Source organism: Oncorhynchus gorbuscha, linkage group LG03 (genome assembly GCF_021184085.1).
Source record: "Oncorhynchus gorbuscha isolate QuinsamMale2020 ecotype Even-year linkage group LG03, OgorEven_v1.0, whole genome shotgun sequence".
In the NCBI taxonomy this organism is placed as follows: Eukaryota; Metazoa; Chordata; class Actinopteri; order Salmoniformes; family Salmonidae; genus Oncorhynchus; species Oncorhynchus gorbuscha.
Genome location: NC_060175.1, coordinates 87,403,894 through 87,423,544, shown reverse-complemented (window position 1 = coordinate 87,423,544; position 19,651 = coordinate 87,403,894). Strand labels below are relative to the sequence as shown.

Sequence of the window (19,651 nt, the reverse complement as noted above, 5' to 3'; positions counted from 1 at the left end):
CTCCAGCCACCCTAGTCATAAACTGTTCTCTCTGCTCCACACGGCAAGCATTACCGGAGCGCCATGTCTGCTACTCTCCTCTATTACCTATGCATAGTCACTTTAATATCTCTACCTACATGTACACATTTCCTCAAATACCTCAACACCGGTGCCCACTCACAGGTACCCCCTGTAAATAGCCCCACTATTGTTATTTATTGCTGCTCTTTAATTATAGGTATTTTCTTAAAACTGCATTGTTGGTTAAGGGCTTGTAAGTAAGTGTTTCACTGTAAGGTCTACTACACCTGTTGTATTCGGTGCATGTGACAAATACAATTTAATTTGATCACAAGCAGCTGTGCTTGGGAGTCCAGTAGGGCGGTGCACAATTGGCCCAGCGTCGTCTGGGTTTGGTCAGTGTAGGCCGTCATTGAAAATAAGAATATGTTTTTAACGGACTTGCCTAGCTAAATATAAGCAAACAATCACAATCATCACTGGTGTTGTGTCTATACTGTCCCTTTAATTAATATTTAAGGCCATTTTTGATGTCCACGAGGGTCTCAATAACTTTATAAATGAACTTTGAGTATAGGATTGCCCCCTTTTGATGGCTACTATTCCCTCTGATGTTACTTCATGAAGAGCATAATAATTGTAATATTGTACCTGATAAGATCAATAAACTACCCACCTGTATTACTAACCACGTATCCATCCAGTCCTGTTTTCGAGTAGTCATACAGTATATATATTTTTTTAATCACATCTATGGAAACAGGAAGTTTCGGTACAATTCGATAAATGCAGACATAATTTGTTCGTTTGAAAAGCTGAGATCTTTTTGTATCAATAAACTGTATTACGTGAGAAATGGCGGTGGAAACGCCTTTATGTAAATGCTGGCTGCAACCTCATATTGATATAGTAACTATCATATCAAACTACATTTGGAGTCACGCGATTATATGATGATCGATGCTTGACTGACGTTTAACAAATGTTTTTTCGCCCTTATCCATACTAATCTCATCATGCAGTCTAAACTACCCGCACAGTATCTGCCAGCTGTTGAAAAGAGCGCAAATGCCAAGACGAGTAGGCACATTTGCTTTTTAACGCAACAATTTGTGAGAAAGAACTATGGGTAGGGTTGAAAATGCGATGGAAACACACTTAACTTTAGATTTTTATTCGGTACATGAAAAGTTAAGCGAAAAAAGTACATTTTGTGTGCACTACATCACCCACTGACTTTTATCAGCAACCAGTCCCTTTGCTGTGAACATTGTCTTCGTGGATTGTAGAATATTAGCATGAAAATCTGTCGCCAATTTGATGGAAACCTAGCTTGTGATAAACAATAAGACTGGTCACCTTATGATATTTACTGCATGTTTGGTAAGATCACTAAAGGGGAACAGACAAACACTATACAAAAGATCCTGTACAGACCAAGATAGTGTAAAAGTACAATCAATGTAGTTCCATAACCCATACTGACAGTGTATGAATGGCAAACTCGATGACATTGCATTCTGAAACAAACATGGGTAATGCCTGCAGGGGGTGAGAACCATTAGAATATAGACACTATACATAAGTGTGAATGCATGATGCAATAATTATGATAGGAAAGGGGAAAGAAAAAAAACATAAAAGACACGACTATTGGTCAATTCTACTCTCCAACTAAGGACCAAAAGAGGTAGCCAATTCAAGTTCTCCATTCAAGGGTTGTTAGCTTAAATGGTTGCAGGTTTTCTGGTGTGTGAATCCTTTCAGATGTTTTACACCCAATGACACTTATCTAATATGAACTAAACATTTCCGGTATCTTAAAAATATATATAAATAATTATATAGGACTCTAAATATCAGTGGTTGTCTCTGTCATGGCCAGGTGTGTGTTGACTAAAGTGACAGCTTTGAAGGGCATACTACTTCAGGAATCTTGCTATAAGCTGCTGCAGTCACATACATTTCCAGTGGAGCCCGTAAATAAATTGCTATACAAGTTACACATGCATAAAGCCCCCCCAAAAAACACCCGAGCAATATTTTAACATATTTCTTGGGTCAAGCTCCCTAAATCAACTGGAGGGTAAATTGACTGGTTGAACTTTATGTTTAGAACCTGATACGTTTTTCTTATCTAATGTATATCTTGCACTGAACAAAATCCACAAATACTTGCATAATCGCTGGAGGGTCCTCTCTATTACAAAAAGGCAGCACACAACATGTACACTCAATAAGATCATTTATGTTATTGTACAATCTGCATTTATAACAAATAATAATAAAAAAAATTAGTAAGATGTACAGTATTCGAATGATCAGGGCTGGACTGATGACTCTGCCTACCTAGTCTTCTCTAGTCCAACCAGAGCTCCAGTGATGGAAAGGGGAGGGGCCAGGGCCTGAGAAGGGCGCATGTAGAAGTGATTGCATGTTTGTGGGTGTCTGCATTCGTGTGTTCGGCCACACGTACATCCCTATGTGTGTGCGCTTGAGTGTTGGCTGGCAAATTAATTAAAATAAGAAGGGAGGTGGTGGATGGGATGAAAGCAAACAAGAGGGAAAAGGAGAGTAGTAGCATAGGCTCAGTTGGTGTAGATCTGGCCCTCTGGTGGCTGGGGGAGCTTCATGTTCTCCTTGCACATCATGAGCCGCCTGAGCTCCTGCAGGACCACACGGATGCTGTAGGAGTTCTGCCACTTGGCCAGTGCAGACACTGCTCGTGTGTCAACCTGCAGGACAGGGAACAATGGAAGGAGAGAAACATTCCGTTACACCTCAATCACGCACACTCACAAAACATGACTCAAATCTATATATTTTATAGTAATATCATGGTTGGCTGAAGTACTGGTTAGTTGTGAACAAACATATCCCAAAAACGATTCGCTACATAATCTGGTAAAAATAGTTCATTTTTGTATGGATATAAATTGTAAATATAAAAAGTCTACATAAATGCAACTTGTGGAATAGCCTATCCAGCGGAACGTACATCCTATACGATCATGCATAACTACATTTAGTATGTTCAAGCAAAGTATTGCCTCTTATTGCATGTGACATTTCCTCTGTCTGTAATGTAACCTAAACATAGTATGCATTAGCCCTGCACTGAAATCCATATCTTATTATAGGAGCCATTGAATCAGTCATTCACTTCAATAAACAATCAAATCCTTAAACATACATAAAATAAATATCTACAACACAAATCAGACAGCTAGTATTAACTATTATACAATGGAAACATTTTGAAGGACAGACAGATTTACATACCACACCATTGGAGTTGTGCACACCATTCAAGTTTATCTTAGTTACAAATCTGACAAATGGTGGTGCCTCTGGATATCTGGGCCCACATTCAACCTTCAGACTGTACATCCTATTTTCATAGATCGTCTGAAAAATGACAAAGACATCAGTAAGAATGGGTTTAGCATTACGTTAATAGCTCCACCTTGCCCCTTTGATAGGCTAGGTCAGGGTTGTCAAACCCAGGCCGCATTCGGTTTTCACCGAGGTCCTGAGGGCTGTAAATATAATTCATTTTATTTCCACGCAATTGGAATTTTAAATGATCCCCAACAGTCCAACTGTTAGCAAGGTGGACAGAATAGTTTTGATTTGGTTTTAGCCATTTCAATATTGATTAAGATTGTCCCCCGCAAATGTATATTTATTGACAAAACAATTATGCATTCTTTGTTTTACAATCCTGAGCGCCGTATTTTAGGCGGAATTTTTGACATATTGATTACACCCGTCCAATCCTCTCAGACCTCCACAGTTGCCTAGCGGGGTAAGACCTAAGGGGTTGTTTCTTGACAAGGCCAGTGATCCAAACTTGGTGGATTCCCGTGACTCAGAGTAGCCAACTCACCCTAGGAGGGCCAATGATCATCCCTCTCCATCTTGTTAAGGTCATGTCCTCATCATCTTCCAAGCCCCAGCTCACTGTCCCATCCCCCACACCTTTCTGGCCTTCTTCCAGCTCTTCAAGCAGCCGGAAGTTACGAGGAACCTTAACGCCTATCGGTGTGTGATACAAACAAGCACCAAAACAGAAATTATTGAAATACCACACAAGACAAAGCAAACAGTACATCCCATTGGGTTTCAATATACAGTGTACAAAACCATGTTCGGCACTTTTACATTACATTACATTTACATTTAAGTCATTTAGCAGACGCTCTTATCCAGAGCGACTTTCATGGCATAGACTGACCAGGTGAATCAAGGTGAAAGATATGATTCCTTATTGATGTCACTTGTTAAATCCACTTAAAATCAGTGTTGATGAAGGGGAGGAGACAGGTTAAAGGATTTTTAAGCCTTGAGACATGGATTGTGTATGTATGCCATTCAGAGTGTGAATGGGCAAGACAAAATATTTAAGTGCCTTTGAACGGGGTATTGCAGTAGGTGCCAGGTTTGAGTGTGCCAAGAACTACAATGCTGCTGGTTCTCACACAACAGTTTCCCGTGAGTATCAATAATGGTCCACCACCCAAAGGACATCCAACCAACTTGACAACTGTGGGAAACATTGGAATCAACATGGGCCAGCATCCCTCTGAAACGCTTTTGAAACATTGTAGTCCATGCTCTGACAAATTGAGGCTGTTCTGGGGGCAAAAGGGGGTGCAACTCAATATTAGGAAGATGTTCCTAATGTTTTGTACATTCAGTGTATATGTCATGGCAATCTTTGATTCTTCTATAGTGCCCTTTGAATACAATTTAGTGGTGGAAACAGAGCATCTATTATAGCCGCACTTGCCATGGTTTGACTGGTTTTTGCTGATTGCAAGCCATGAAATATGAAGGATGGGCTAGCTTTGACAGTAAAAACCAGTCGAGCGGGTCATACCACCTGTCTGTGCCAAAACAGTTTGAAAGTGCCACTAACCAGCCATTGGTCACGTCATCTGCCAATCACACCTGTACCTGTTCCATTGACCAACAGGCTAGCAGTAGCCAATAAGAGACTGCTATAAAGCCAGATTCCACTTCCTACCAGTCAGTTCCTTCAAGCCGCTCCAGAAAACAGCTGTTGTTCATAAACATCTGAACTGCACCCAACATCTGTCCATAAACCTGTAGATAGGCCTACAGAAGTTAGCTAGGTGGTGAGAGTTTCGCATGAGACAAGATCAGATATAACCCAGGGCAGATTTAGTGAGTCGACCCATTCACACTGAGCTTCTCTGCTATATTCCCAGTCTAGATTATCTGGTAGTCTGATTGGGTATGTGTGTGGCATTTACCTGCCATTTTACCTTTACAACATTACTGCTTGTTTTGATTTGAGCAATAAAACGGATTGTTACTGTATAATTACTATCACTGTCCAATGTAATTACAAATCCCCTGACTATTTTGAGGAGTTTTTCAATGATGATTAAGTGTATAACTACAGTAGCTAGCTAATTCAAACGAACGTTTCTGGCCTGTATTAGAGAACAAATTGGAGGTGTGGATTGACGTAATGTGGACGGTAAACGTAATCCGCATACATGTGTGGGTAACTAGTTAGCCAATTCTCGCTAGTTAACGTTTGCCATTTCAGTTCATAGGCCCAAAAGGGTCTGGCCTAAATTCAGATGAGTGAGCTAACGTTAGCTAAATAATTGAGCGCATTAGAAAGTCGATATTGTCATCTTTCCCACGTACACTGGGTAGTTAGCTAACTAATACAAGTCAAATTAATGTGACTGACAACTTAGCTTAAGTTAGATCACGAAATCACTCCAGTAACAAATCGAGTCGTTATCTGACTAGTTGACTACGCTAGCAAACCAGCTAACAACAAACTCGGTAGGTAGCTGCTATAACGTGTGCTGACAACATGAAACACACAAACCAGCCAGTTCGAGCTGTTCCTGCGACTAGGTAATAATGAACTAACGTTAGCTAGCTGGTAATTCTCTTTCTGGACGTAGAAGCTAGCTAACAGGCTAAAAACAACGCTTGATGAATGACGCGGCATTTGATCAGTCGACACAGGTTGACGAGCTCTTTTGCCATGTCAACGGAGTTAAATTTAGCATTAAATATATGCGTAACTATGCATGGAGAGGTTTTCCAACGGAATTTGCCATGTCATGCTCAATACACTAAAACTTGCGAGACCAAAAGCCTTGTCAGATAGCAGGTGAGAGCTAACTTCGGTAGCTAGAGTTAGCCGCTAGCTAGCAGCTATGAAAAGCCATATTTTATTCAAATAAGCACTTGAGCATTTCTGGAAAGTATCTTGGAACGTATATACACTATCAGCAAACGTTTATTTTAATGTCACACGAAATTAGTAATGTGATAGTTAGTCATTTATTTAGCTGAACCGTTTACCTGATCCGGCGGCGACCGCCATCTTGTCGCTTAGTAGCGGGAGCGCGCACGTAAGCATGGTTGGGGGTTGGTTGCAGCATGGGAGCCGAGAGATGGGAACGCTCTTGCTCGAGGTAAATTGATCCACATACCTAGTATAAATGGATCCACAGATCAGATTTACCCACCCCAAATCCTAACCAAAAGGGCGATTAAACGTATCTAACCCCGGACCAGTGGTTAGGGGCAACTTGTTCCCAACACTCAATGGGGGGGAGATATTTTTGATTTACCTAGAGACCACTTTGTGAAAAGTGTAATTCATAGATGTATCATGGTAGTTATTTTGACAATGGCATAGCTATATTTCTAAGAAATATAATAGCATAATACACTTAAAATGAGTACAAATGATAATGGACCTTCAGTTTATTGACTGTGTCCAGCTCACTAATGAAAGCTAGACAGTCAGGGAGCCTTAAAGAAACAGCTGCAAAAAAGACCACATTTTGACTGTGAGGAAATATAACCAATTTAGTGCGGCCCGCCGGACCTCGTTGAAGAAGGAATGCACTCCCCGGGGCAAAATTAGTTTGACACCCCTGCGTTCTCATGGATGGTCTTTGTTAGATATGCTTCTAATAGCAATAATGAACACAACTAAGTACTACCTTGTTTTTTAATTTAGTTTCTTTATAAATATAATATAAATTGTAAGCCATAAGAAAGCCAACCATTTTGTACCGATTAAACTAAATTTACATCAACTTAGCTAAGCAGAGAAGACAAGACCAGCTTTTTAAAAGGTTCAAGGAGCACTATAAATTTCATTTAGACAAACATATCAGAAACACCTGAACAAATCAACAACCATTTACAACATGATTGATCTCATTCTTGACAACAAAAAATAAGGGCATTAGGCAACAACTCTTTTAACATTTAGACAAATCCCAATTGTACACTTCAACAAGACCTTTAGCTAAATCCATTCATGAAAAAGCATTGTATTAAAGCAATTAGGTCATTAAAATAACTACTAAATCACACATTAACAGTGAGCAACAAAATATTGAGACAGTGGCATGTTTTGGCTCTGTACTCCAGCACATGATACAATGACTGAGGTTAAAGTACAGACTGTCATCTGTAATATGAGGGTATATGTATCCATATCGGGTAAACCGTATAGATTTTACATCACATTTTGTACAGTCTCTCCATTTTAGAGTACCAAAAGTCTTGGGGCCAATTCACTTGTGTATTAAAGTAGTCAGAAGTCAAATTTGTTGGATGCATTTGCTATTTGGGTTGTGTTTCAGATAAATTTGTGGCCAATAGAAATTGTAAATAAGTTTCTAAACATTCTAAATTAATATGGATGCTACCATGTTTACAGATGATCCTGAATGAATTGTGAATAATGATGCGTGAGAAAGTTAGACACACAAATATCTTACACCCCCCCCCCAAAAAAAAATGCTAACCTCCCCTGTTATTTTAATGGTGAGAGGTTAGCATGTCTTGGTGGTATGATATTTGTGCATCTGTAACTTTCTCACTCATTATTCACGATTCATTCAAGACTTTCCGTAATCATGGTAGCATCCACATTAATGTAGAAGTGTTTAGGAACAAAAAAAGGACAATGTATTCCTATTGGGCACAATATTATATATAACACAACCAAAACAAACAGCAAATGCATCCAAAAGTTTGTAGAATCACAAGCTTGATGTAATCATTGTATGCTAGTAATATGGGACAAAATGCTAAACTTTGGACTAATTCAATACACAAGTGAATTTGGGGGGACTATGTACAAAAAGTGCTGTAATTTCTAAACGGTTCACTAAATATAGAATTAATAAACTCAAATTAAAGCCAAATAGACAGTCTGCACTTTAACCTGTCATAGTATCATTTAAAATCCAAAGTGTTAGAGTAGAGTCAAAACAACTAAATTGTCACTGTCCCAATACTTTGAGTGCTCACTGTACATCTACATTAGGTGATCGCTTAGTACAAACTAACACATCTTAATGTACTGTATCATATTACAACCCATCAGTTAGACCCTGTAACTTCAAATCTGCAATGGCATGACAAATTAAATCTTGCATATACCACAAATTTATCATGGAAAAAAAAGTCTAACAAGTTTGGTATTGGTCAATAGCAACATGATCTGAAAGACTTAAAATGCCCACACCAGTCCCCCTTTGAGCTGAAAGACGATGTCTAGAGCTTACCCATGATGTTGCACAACGATTTAAGTCAAGTCTTAATTTTAATCAAAGTATGATATATTTGGGCTTCAAGTGACAAATCCTAAATGCCCACTTTGTGCAAATCCGTATGAATGCAGCGTTTTTTCCTATGATACGGCATACAAATCATTTTCAGGGCTGGGTTTTATTTAAATGTTACCACCCGCCAGGATGGCATCGTTTATTAAATCAGAAACAGCTGCAAAATTATTCCTCTTTGGGACTGAGAGGACCCAAACAGTCTTGTGTCCACTTGGCCATCTGAGTCATGTAGAAAATGTAAATACAGGGTGAAAACTTGCGTTTTTTGCACCTCCACTTTTTCTTCTATTCAGAAAAAGACCACAATCCATTGGATAATTTGTCAGTATTAGAAATCAAATTTTAAATTTGACCCTACAATGAAATGCTTACTTACAAGCCCTAAACAAACAATGCAGTTCAAGAAAATATTTAGAAAATAAACTAAAATATAAATCACAATAAAATAAGTATTACAAGGCTATATACAGGGGGTAATGTGTACAGAGTCAATGTGCAGGGTGTGGTGGCTTATTTCTATATTTACCAAATGAGGAGAAACAAACTTCACACATCAGAGTTATACTTAAACTACATTTTTAATAATAAGAGCTTTGCAATAGCCTTCGACTTTCAATGATGAGCTTTCTCCAATGAACCATTGAAAGTCACAACAGAAAAGTACAAATATCCTTTATAGCCAATAGACATCCCTCTCAACCTACATGATGAACCACAGATTTTAGGAACACTTCACAAAGGGACTTTATAATTGAGAAAGGAGTATCCCTTAGCCAGATAACATTCACTATAAATTATCGTTCAGTTTGGTCCCTAAGACGAGGTTCTAATCTCGTTCCTGGTACTTCATAGCACAGAACCATTACCTCATCCAATGGCATAACGAATGTTAACTCTAGATACTCCCATCTCAAGTAAACCCCCTCTTGACCCCATTCCTGGACAAGCTCACTGAGGGGAGTGAGCCTCTAGGTCATACACTATCCCAGAATAAGTACAACATCAGAGAGGACATATAATGGTGGAGTGTTTTCTTAACCCACTAAAAATCTGAGCGGGAAGTGCTATTTGAAATCACTACTTGAAAGATTAGTGAAATCTGTGTGGGTTGCTGGACAGGTAGGATGACTGACAGTGAAGGTGAACAGGTGGTCACGTGTCAGGTGACAGAGGAATGTATGAGACTGAGGCAGGAATTCCTTTAACCATAAAGTGGTATATTTACTGGTAGTCTGTGCTGCATCACAAAGGAAACAAATAACATGTATACAATCAAATTCATAATCAAAGATCAAATCATAGCAGTCATTATTAACAATTCACATTACACAATATGTTTGAAGCGTGCGCTCCAAGCCGCGCTCCGCGGTGATAACTATAAACAATAACTGAATGGCCCACTCTCCCGATCACAACAGATCATTCAGATGAAAGGTAAGAGTCGGTGGACTTACGTGGATTCATGGACGCACAGAACTTCTGGATCAGATGGATTTAGGGAAGAGAAAGCAGCGAGATCAGGCGATGGCAATTTCCTCCTTTTATGGAGTTGAGATCTGTAGGACATTTCCACCTGACCTAATTAAAGCGCCCCTGGCCCAGCTGAGTAAATGGTAATGAATTAAAGGAGTATTCCACCAACTCCATGGGCCTTTTCTACACTACTACATTGCAGTACTTTTTCAAATCCTCATCTTACTCTATATTTCTGATCTCCTTTCTTGAGGTGTAACACTGAAGCCATTGTCACCATAAGGGACCGTCAAACATTTAATTGTCATCCACTTTACAAAGACTGAGAAACTCTAAATACTTGAAGGAAACAGTCTTGCTTTTTGCAGAACTTCATCTCCCCCTCAAAAACAATGTATCTCTCACTGGGCATGGACCCAGTATGTTGTCCTTTACATGTCAAGGACTGCCTACCCTAATTTGCCTTAAGTGCTGGCTCATATTTTGTCTATATCCAGTTGTCTGGATGGACATAGCATTCATGTAGTTTTTTTTAAATGGCCTTAACACTCACAGAAATGCCTTTCATTTCACTTCTCAATTTGCCAAACCTATTTTGTAACGCTTCTATGATTTGTTTTTAACCAATTTTATTTCAGTCTTAAATTTGCTAATATCAACACATTCATTCTCAAATTTGCCATACTTTTCTACACAAAGCATTATTTTTAAATGCCTTTTAATTTTTTTCTATAAACCCAGAAGTTGTATACCAAGTTTGCATGGATGTGGTCAAACACAATATTACCATTCAGTGATATTGCCAATATATCTGCCTTGTAACCACCATGCCAAGCTGGATTTGAAGGGTTACTAAGGCCACAGTGATGATGGCCTAATAATTATTTGAATGCAGTAGAGTAATCAGAAGAGGTTTAATTAGCAAACTACCTGAAATGAGTGCTTTGTGTGTGCTGTAGTAACCATGGTTGGAAATTAACTGTATAGTAGATACCTATGTAGTCTGACTGATACTTAACCTGATGCTTTTGTTTTAACAACCTTGGCAAGAAATGCTATCAGATTTCAGGCTGTTCATAAATTCTCTTAAAACCTGTTGGGGATAGGGCTGTCTACTGCCCCCGCTGGAGTAATTGCGTGCCCATAGTAAACATAATTTTTTTGTCAAAAGTTGCTAATATATGCAAATAAAAAATATTATTGAATAGAAAACACTCTAAAGCTTCTAAAACCGTTTAAATTATGTCTGTATGTAAAGCAGAACTCTCAGGGCAGTCATTCTCCCAAACTCTCTCGTCATCAGAAAAGTTGGCCCAACTTTGACGTCATCGCCCCCACCCTTCAAAAGCACTTACAGGTCTGGGAACAGTCTCTCTGTCTTCAGCACGATCTCAGCTTTCAATGGGGCTTCTCATTGTGAGAATCGCGCACTCACGTTTTATGCGCGCTCTGCTCCGGTCCTGTCTTTTTTCCAAGATCGATTATACAATGCATGCGTTTCTGTTCGTCCTCACGATTGCTGTACACCTTTATAACATGTTAAAGCTTGATTATGAACTTAGTTTGATAAGTTTAGTCGACATATAATATGTAAGTTTGACGTTTTGGTGCGCATCCACTTGACTTTTGGCTACATTTCAACCGAAATGTGTCGTGTTTGAGAACCGAAAGACACAGACTGCAAAACTAAACGCTGTTTTTGGTAAGTATAATTCCTTCCAGGTCTTCTGATGGAAGAACAGCAAAGGTAAGGGAATATTTATGTGGTAAATTTGGGTTTTGTGGACTCCAAGATAGAGGAGCCATAATGCTACTTTTTGAGCGCCGACTCATAGTATAGCCTAGTGAACGAAACCTGTAACGTTAAAAATAAATGTAACACAGCGATTGCATCTAACTATATATATATGTAGAACATGCATATTTAGTCAAAGTTTATGATGTGTATTCCTTGTTAGCTGACGTTATCTGCCGGAGCTATCGTCATTTCTCAGGACATTTGAGTAGCATTTTTTGAACGATGCATCATTGTAAACAGAGATTTATAGATATATATAGCATATTATTGAAAAAAACATAAATGTACTGTGTAACATGTTATATTACTGTCATCTGATGAAGATTTCAAAAGGTTAGTGCATTATTTTTCTTTTAATCCTGCGTTTGTTGATTGCATATTTTTTTCAACTTGGCTATGCAAATTAGCTGTGTCTTCGGTGGTGGTTTGACATAAATATGTGCTATGTTTTCGCCGTAAAACATTTTAGAAATCTGACTTGCTGGGTAGATAAACAAGGTGTTTATCTTTCATTTGAGCCATTGGACTTGTTAATGTGTGGAGGTTAAATATTTTTAGGAATATTTTTGCGTTCCATGCGCCACCTTCCAGCTGAACGTGGGGGGGTTCCCAAATTGGAACCCTAGTCCCCTTCTGGTTAACTTGGACATTATTTAATTACGAACACACGACTATCCCCCTCTACATGTGACATTTGTCATGGTCTTCAAAAATATTACACCCAGTGTTATAACCTCTCAATCAAAGAAAAGATGAGATACCTGCACACTCGAATGCTCCTGCTGTTTATTGCACAATGAGTGTTTCTTGAATTAACTTTTTGTACCCTGTACCTGCAAAGTTAATCTCTTTACACCATGGCAACACTGTGCCAGTGAGGAGATAGTGTAGCCGATGTGAAATGACTAGCTAGTTAGCGATGGTGCGCGCTAGTGGCGTTTCAATTGGTGACTCACTTGCTCTGAGACCTTGAAGTAGTGGTTCCCCTTGCTCTGCAAGGGCCGCGGCTTTTGTGGAGCGATGGGGTAACGATGCTTCGAAGGTGACTGTTGACATGTGCAGAGCGTCCCTGGTTCGCGCCCAAGTCGGGGCAAGGGGACGGACGTAACGTCTATACTGTTACACTAGCTCTGGTCCAGGGAATTTACATGTCTCATTTGCCTTCAACAGAGGCTCATCTGCAGATAACACACTGGACCAGAGCTAATGAGGAGCTTGCCTAAAAATCAGACGTTTATACCAATACTTAATATACAGTCTGAAACATAGCAATGCAAAATTGTGTAAGTTTTTCCTATAAGCCAGAATGTTTAATTACATTTCAACTTACTCTGATGGCCGTCTGTGAGGTTGGTTCTTCAGCCGCTCAATTTGGGATGGAATATCCACAAGAAAGTGCTGTTTACCCAAAATTAGAGTGACAGTGCTGCCATTTAAATGTATGTCACCTGCACATATGCAAACCGATGGAAACACCTACAGACTTCGATTACATGCATGTACTTATGTTTTATGCCTTTGGTCTCGAGCAAATAAATCTTCATTACCACAGAGACCAACGTTTTTGAAGTCGGGTTAATAATGCTTTCCTGTGGATATTTTGTCTCAAATTGCAAACAAATGAAGGGCCAACACCATGAACAACCAGCAGAGTACATTCAAATGAAGTTTATTCTATATTCTGACTTGTAAAGGGACTACTTGGAATTTAACGTAAATGTCGTTGCCTACATAATTTGCAGGTATTGCAACGTTTCATGCCTAGGGACCACCACCCCTTCACATGAAGTACACAGCGGCATTCTGGTCACATGTAAAATGTTGGAGCCAGGACACAGCAGCACCTATGCATTCAGTGTCTTTCAATAAGAGTCAAGCAAAGAAAGAACAGTCAAAAGCATCAAGTACAAAAGGCAACATGCAAAGTAGCATGCAATAGACTTAAAGAATGACATGCTCAATTGGTAAAGTAATTTGTCATCATAGGCTAGATTTCTTTGAAATACTTTGTAGTCATATCAACTCTAGTCACTTAATGCACCACTAACTTATGATGACTGAGCTTTGGTCCACTTGAGTCCATTCTTGACACCATGTGTCATGCTGGTGAAAGAGGACCCAAAAGCGACTTGGCGAAAACAGAGTCTTTAATCCAGTAAAGTAAATACAATCCAAAAAAACACAACTTTCACTCGAAATGACGAGGACAAACTGGAGACTCGATCTTGAACAGCAGGTGAACAACAGGTTGCCTCGGGAAGGCACTTGAACCAGACAGACTCAGACACCTGCTCACCACGCAGCATCTGAGGAAAACACGACACGACAGGGCGATACACAAACACAGCACGGTGAATTCTAGACAAGGAACCGACAGGGCAGAAACGAATAACAAGGAGAGAAATAGGGACTCTAATCAGGGAAAAGGATCGGGAACAGGTGTGGGAAGGCTAAGTGATGATTAGGGGAATAGGAACAGCTGGGAGCAGGAACGGAACGATAGAGAGAAGAGAGAGCGAGAGAGTGAGAGAGGGAGGGGGAGAGAGAGGGATAGAAAGAGGGAAAGAACCTAATAAGACCAGCAGAGGGAAACGAATAGAATGGGGAGCACAGGGACAAGACATGATAATAAATGACAAAACATGACACCATGGCCTTTTCTCAATTACATTCGCCACACTTCTTCCCCTCTCCTCCTCTCCTTCTCAAAACCAATTGGATGACAAAGCCAGAGGTCCCTCCCCTAATGGCTTGAGGAGACCAGGAGAATACAATTGGGAAAGGCCCGATTTACAGCATAGTTAGTTATAATTTCTGTATTTCCAAATTATCCCGGGGAACAGTCCGGCTAGTCGATTACCTAACAACTAGTAGGCTTATTCAAATGCCTAACTACTTTCCCGTGATCCTGATGAATAAAATATTTTAACAAATTTGACTAACCGATATGTAAGTGGAACCATTGTAAATGTAGCCGGTTACGACATTCCTGAGTGGCGTTGACAATAGAGATAGCGGTTACCTCACCTGGCGAATACAAATTTGCAAGTTCCCGAGCACCTGCGTGTTGTGGACCCCACCGCGCCGTACTCCGTGCCGGTCCATTTGGCTCTGTGCTCCGTAAATCTTGCCCACACCTGTTGTCGTTGACCATTTTGACCATGTTCCACTCCTGGTTCCACCCCTTTGCACAGTCAGGAAACCAACAGATGTGGAAACTACTCAGCACAAGAAACACGGCATTACAAAAAATAAGGAGCGCTCGTTTTGCAAGCCGCTTGCTTCTGGCGAAGGTGTATGCCGCGGTGCTCATGAATTTGAGATCAAGCTCAGCCCGCTCTGGCAATAATCGTACTATTCCGTGGTGCAAATCATGCAGGCCTTTTATTCTGCTATAAAACTACATTGCTTTTCTAACCCTATCACATTACCCTTGCAATCTAAAGCAGCCAATTGTTGAGTTGTACATAGTTCCATAATCACGCAAATAACCAATTAGGTAGTGAGGTGAACGAACGAATTTCCTGACCCCATCCGTGAGAGCTATTGGGTTTGACTGTTAAGGACCGTTGTTCCATGTACCAGGTCATGGTAGCCAAATATCACGGTCAATTAGGAGAGATAGGCCTTTAATATAAAGGCATGTCACATGTTGAAATTAGGATTTTGGTTAGGTAAAAACACTATGGTTGTACACTTTTTACAATTTAATAATTTAATTTAATTCTCACCGAACTGTGTTAGGCCTATTTGAGATCATAAATGAAACCATTATTACAATAGATCATTTGGGGGGAGCTACTGGGGTGAGTGACCGATAGTACGCTTTACAAAGCCTAGTAGGCAGAGATCTAGGGAATTTAGTCATGAGTTAATTGTTGTTTACACTACCCATAGATGGCAGTGTGCAACTATGTACAACACAATAGACAAATGATCATTTTACAAAATCTGACCCACAAGTCAAAGTATTGTTGCTTTTCCCAGTCTTCTCAATGGAAAGCTTTGACTCTGTGGGTTACAACATGCCAGGTAATGGATTTACACCCTGCTCTAAATGTGGAATTTCATAAAATCATTCAATCATCTCTACAAATTGTTTGAAATCTACAGTGGCAAAAACATTATCTGTGAGTAAGGTCATATGTGGCCTATGCTTAAATGCAGACAGCCATAGACATTAGAGGCACATTACAGGATCTTGCCCCTTTAAATAAGTTTAAAACTAAGTTAAACACTATGATCTGGGGGGCTGTCGAGGTTTTGACCCCTAGTTGCACCACACTTTCCCAATGTATAAATACATGTTTTTAAAAACTGTAATGCTTTGTGTCTGATGTTGTAAATGTGTCTGCAACTTTGGGTGCTGCTATTTTGGCCAGGGTCTCTCTTTCAAAATATATTGGTAATCTACTACAGCTTCCTTGTCATGGAGAGCATTGTGGAATTAAATGTAATTCAAACTTTCTATAAAAGATCCTCACATCCCTCTTCTGGTCCTGTTACTCAGACAATTCCGCAGGTGAAGAAGCCAGATGTGGAGGTCCTGGGAAGGCGTGGTTACATGGGGTATGCAGTTGTGAGACCGGTTGGATGTACCGTCAAATTCTCTAAAATGACATTGAAGGTGGTTTATGGTAGAGAAATTAACATTACATTCTATGGCAACAGTACTGGTGCCACACTCCTTCAAAACTAGAGACATCTGTGGCATTGTGTTGTGTAGCAAAACTGCACATTTTAGATTGGCCGTTTATTGTTCCCAGCACAAGGTGCACTTGTGTAATGAGCATGCTGTTTAATCAGCTTGTTGATATGCCACACCTGTCAGGTGGATGGATTATCTTGGCAAAGGATAAATGCTCTCTAACAGGGATGTAAACAAATTTGTGTACTAAATTTGAGAGAAATAAGCTTTTTGTGTGTATGGACAATTTCTGCGATCTTTTATTTCAGCCCATGAAACATTGGACATGGATATTGGACATTGGATATGTTGTGTTTATATTTTCGTTCAGTATTTGGTTATTTTTTATTGGAAAATACAAGTAGCTGAATATTGGAATGTCTTTCAAAAATGCACTTGGAAAGTATTGGCATGTATTTGAAAATGCTTAGTGTATTTTCAAATAAAAATATTTAGATACTACATGCATTTAAACCCAGGTCTGTTTGGTCCTAGCGGTAATTAAGAAATTTAGAAAAGTTTCAAATAGTAGGCTTTTTATAGGAAATTATTTGAAAATACTTAAAATAAGTCAATTCCACATTATTTGAAAAATACTAAAATACACAGAAAATAAATATTTAAAATACATATACTCAAATGTACATGTTTTTGAACCAATCTCTGTAAACTATTACTTTAGGCGTATACTAATAGACTAGTTGTGAATTTCTGCCTTTCTAAGGTCCACCTCTTAAAATTACAATTCAGGAAAAAAAAGTTTGCCCGTGCTGGAAATAGCTATATCGGTCCACTAATATGCACTACTTCTGTGAAAATCTTTTATCCAGATTTTTCAAGGGGGGGGGTGCTGCAGCACCCTCAGCACCTCTACTTCCCACAGCTATGGTCATGGCAATGCTAATATGTTTAAAATTCGTTAGCTAGCTAACCAACAACTGTAACTCTGTATTTGAGAAACAAGTGCTCATTGTGCAAATGTATTTATATTTTCAATGCAAATTTGGAGACGAATATAGTCTACATGTTGTCAACAGTCTAAGCCAACCCCCTGTGTTTAGCCTCATAGTTCTGCACACATAAATTTTGTTGCTAAACAACTAACCAGTCTCCGAAATCAAGTGGGAACAGGTTACCGGTAGTTAGGGGATTTATCACGCTTGCTCCGCCCATTCAGTTTCACACTAGCCTATATATAAACCGTTCCTAGACTCTCTCTGCTGCATTACTCATCTATTCTTCAAGTTTATTTTCTTCAATAACTGAATATTATCACAGTGACATTTTGTCGTCGTGTGCCAAGTTACTTGAGTGTTTTCAGCCAGAATTACGCTTGTAGCCAATACCTCGGGGTGCCCCAGATTTCAATGTTCCCGCAATTCGGCGGGTGTTAAGATCCATGGAAGTGGCCGGCTTCTACGACGGGGATTGCTTTGCTTTCCAGAGTAGAAACAGCATTATCAGTCCCATTAGCGAGAACAGCACTTGCAAGCAGCGCGTTGACGGCTCGATGACGGAGCTTGGCATAGCCGAGCACGAGAAAGCAATTGATTTCAGCGACTACTTGGATCCAGCTGCTGCGCACTGTCAACTAGTAACACACAACGAAACACAGCAGAGAGGGGGAGGCGTATTCGCTAGTTTCCTTGCCGAGGAAAGCAGGATAAAGAGACTTTCATCATTAGAACAAAACTACAGAAACTACATCTCTCTCAACGAGCGGGAGACTAGTGCGCACGCCAACCCTAGGGAGCCATACGTCCTGGGCTATCCTGAACTGCAGGAGACCCGTGTGGACACGGTGTTCAGCCCCGAGTTTCTTGGGAACCACTTTAAAACCGGTGAAAGAGACGATCTTCAAGAGCACCAAAGAATGGACAACAACGGTTCGTCTGGCTACGACATGAGGTATCTTCATTACCAGTCGACTCCAAGTGGCAGCCTTGGTAACATTTCCACTGCGTCCTCGTCTTCCTCAAGTCCACCCGGCACACCTGCCCCTTCAGGTAAAGGCAGGTCGCCTTTGCAGGGCGGGAAAATGTCATCTGGTGGCAAGGGGAAGAAGCGACTGGAAAAGGACAGTGAGGAATATAAGCAGAGGCGGGAGAGAAACAACCTTGCCGTTAGAAAGAGCAGGGATAAAGCCAAAATACGCAATATGGAGACGCAACACAAAGTGCTGGAACTGGCCGCAGAGAATGACCGTTTACAAAAACGCGTGGAGCAGCTGTCAAGAGAGCTTGCCACTCTGCGTAACTTGCTCTCTGCCACCGGTCAGTGTTAGCCACAGAATGCCAACACACCTCTCACTGGAAACCGGTACTTGATCAGGCACTGACTTTAAAAAAAAAAACATTTATCGCGGTGCCATACATGTGAAAAAGTTATTCCAGGATGTTACGTTTGTGTACAGTATCTATACATGAAAAAGCCACCAACAGTTTACAAGATGTGATTGGGTAAAGGTGCAACGAATGTACAACTATTCATGATTCTTGACATGTCACCTTCATTCTGTCTTTACAATTTTGTGTATGCAGTATTTCTGTACGGGTTTTGCATTTTATATTGAATATTGGTAAATATTCTGTTATTTAAAAATAAATGTCCTTATCTGGAGCAATGGTTGTCAAGGGAAGAGTTGTAAAGCCCACTGCAGAGGTATGATGCAACTCTTTGTAACAGTATTGGCAATGAATGAAGTAATCTCTTAATATGATGAAAATGTACAAATGGTACTTGATATTTTATTGAATTAAACAATTTATACTTTGATATTATTAATTTGTATGGTGTTTATTTGTGAGATGGTAAAAAGGTGGTAGATCACCTGACTGATTTATTCCTCTCTTTCACACACATACATACACAGAATTAAATAGACCATTTATGTATCTCTTTGCTCACATGTGTAAGAATTCAAGGTATAAGTAACTCGGGGAATAAAAAGATTATAGGTGTACATAAGCTCAAACGTAAAGGTCCAATTGAGCCGTTTTTATCTCAATATCAAATCATTTCTGCGTAACAATTAAATAC

The 19,651-nt window shown here is 39.8% G+C and overlaps 2 protein-coding genes across 2 annotated transcripts; one reads left to right on the top strand and one right to left on the bottom strand.

Annotated features, from left to right (window-relative positions):
- Positions 1-2,231: 2,231 nt before the first annotated feature.
- On the bottom strand, positions 2,232-6,471 carry LOC124032141 (ubiquitin-conjugating enzyme E2 variant 1). The gene is made up of 4 exons (XM_046344280.1): positions 6,364-6,471; positions 3,893-4,041; positions 3,286-3,411; positions 2,232-2,738 (listed from the first exon to the last, which is right to left on the bottom strand). The coding sequence occupies exons 1-4, from the start codon at positions 6,419-6,421 to the stop codon at positions 2,592-2,594; spliced, it is 480 nt and encodes a 159-aa protein (XP_046200236.1). The 5' UTR covers positions 6,422-6,471; the 3' UTR covers positions 2,232-2,591.
- Positions 6,472-17,812: 11,341 nt separating this feature from the next.
- On the top strand, positions 17,813-19,392 carry LOC124022728 (CCAAT/enhancer-binding protein beta-like). The gene has a single exon (XM_046337424.1). The coding sequence runs from the start codon at positions 18,012-18,014 to the stop codon at positions 18,894-18,896; it is 885 nt and encodes a 294-aa protein (XP_046193380.1). The 5' UTR covers positions 17,813-18,011; the 3' UTR covers positions 18,897-19,392.
- Positions 19,393-19,651: the final 259 nt, after the last annotated feature.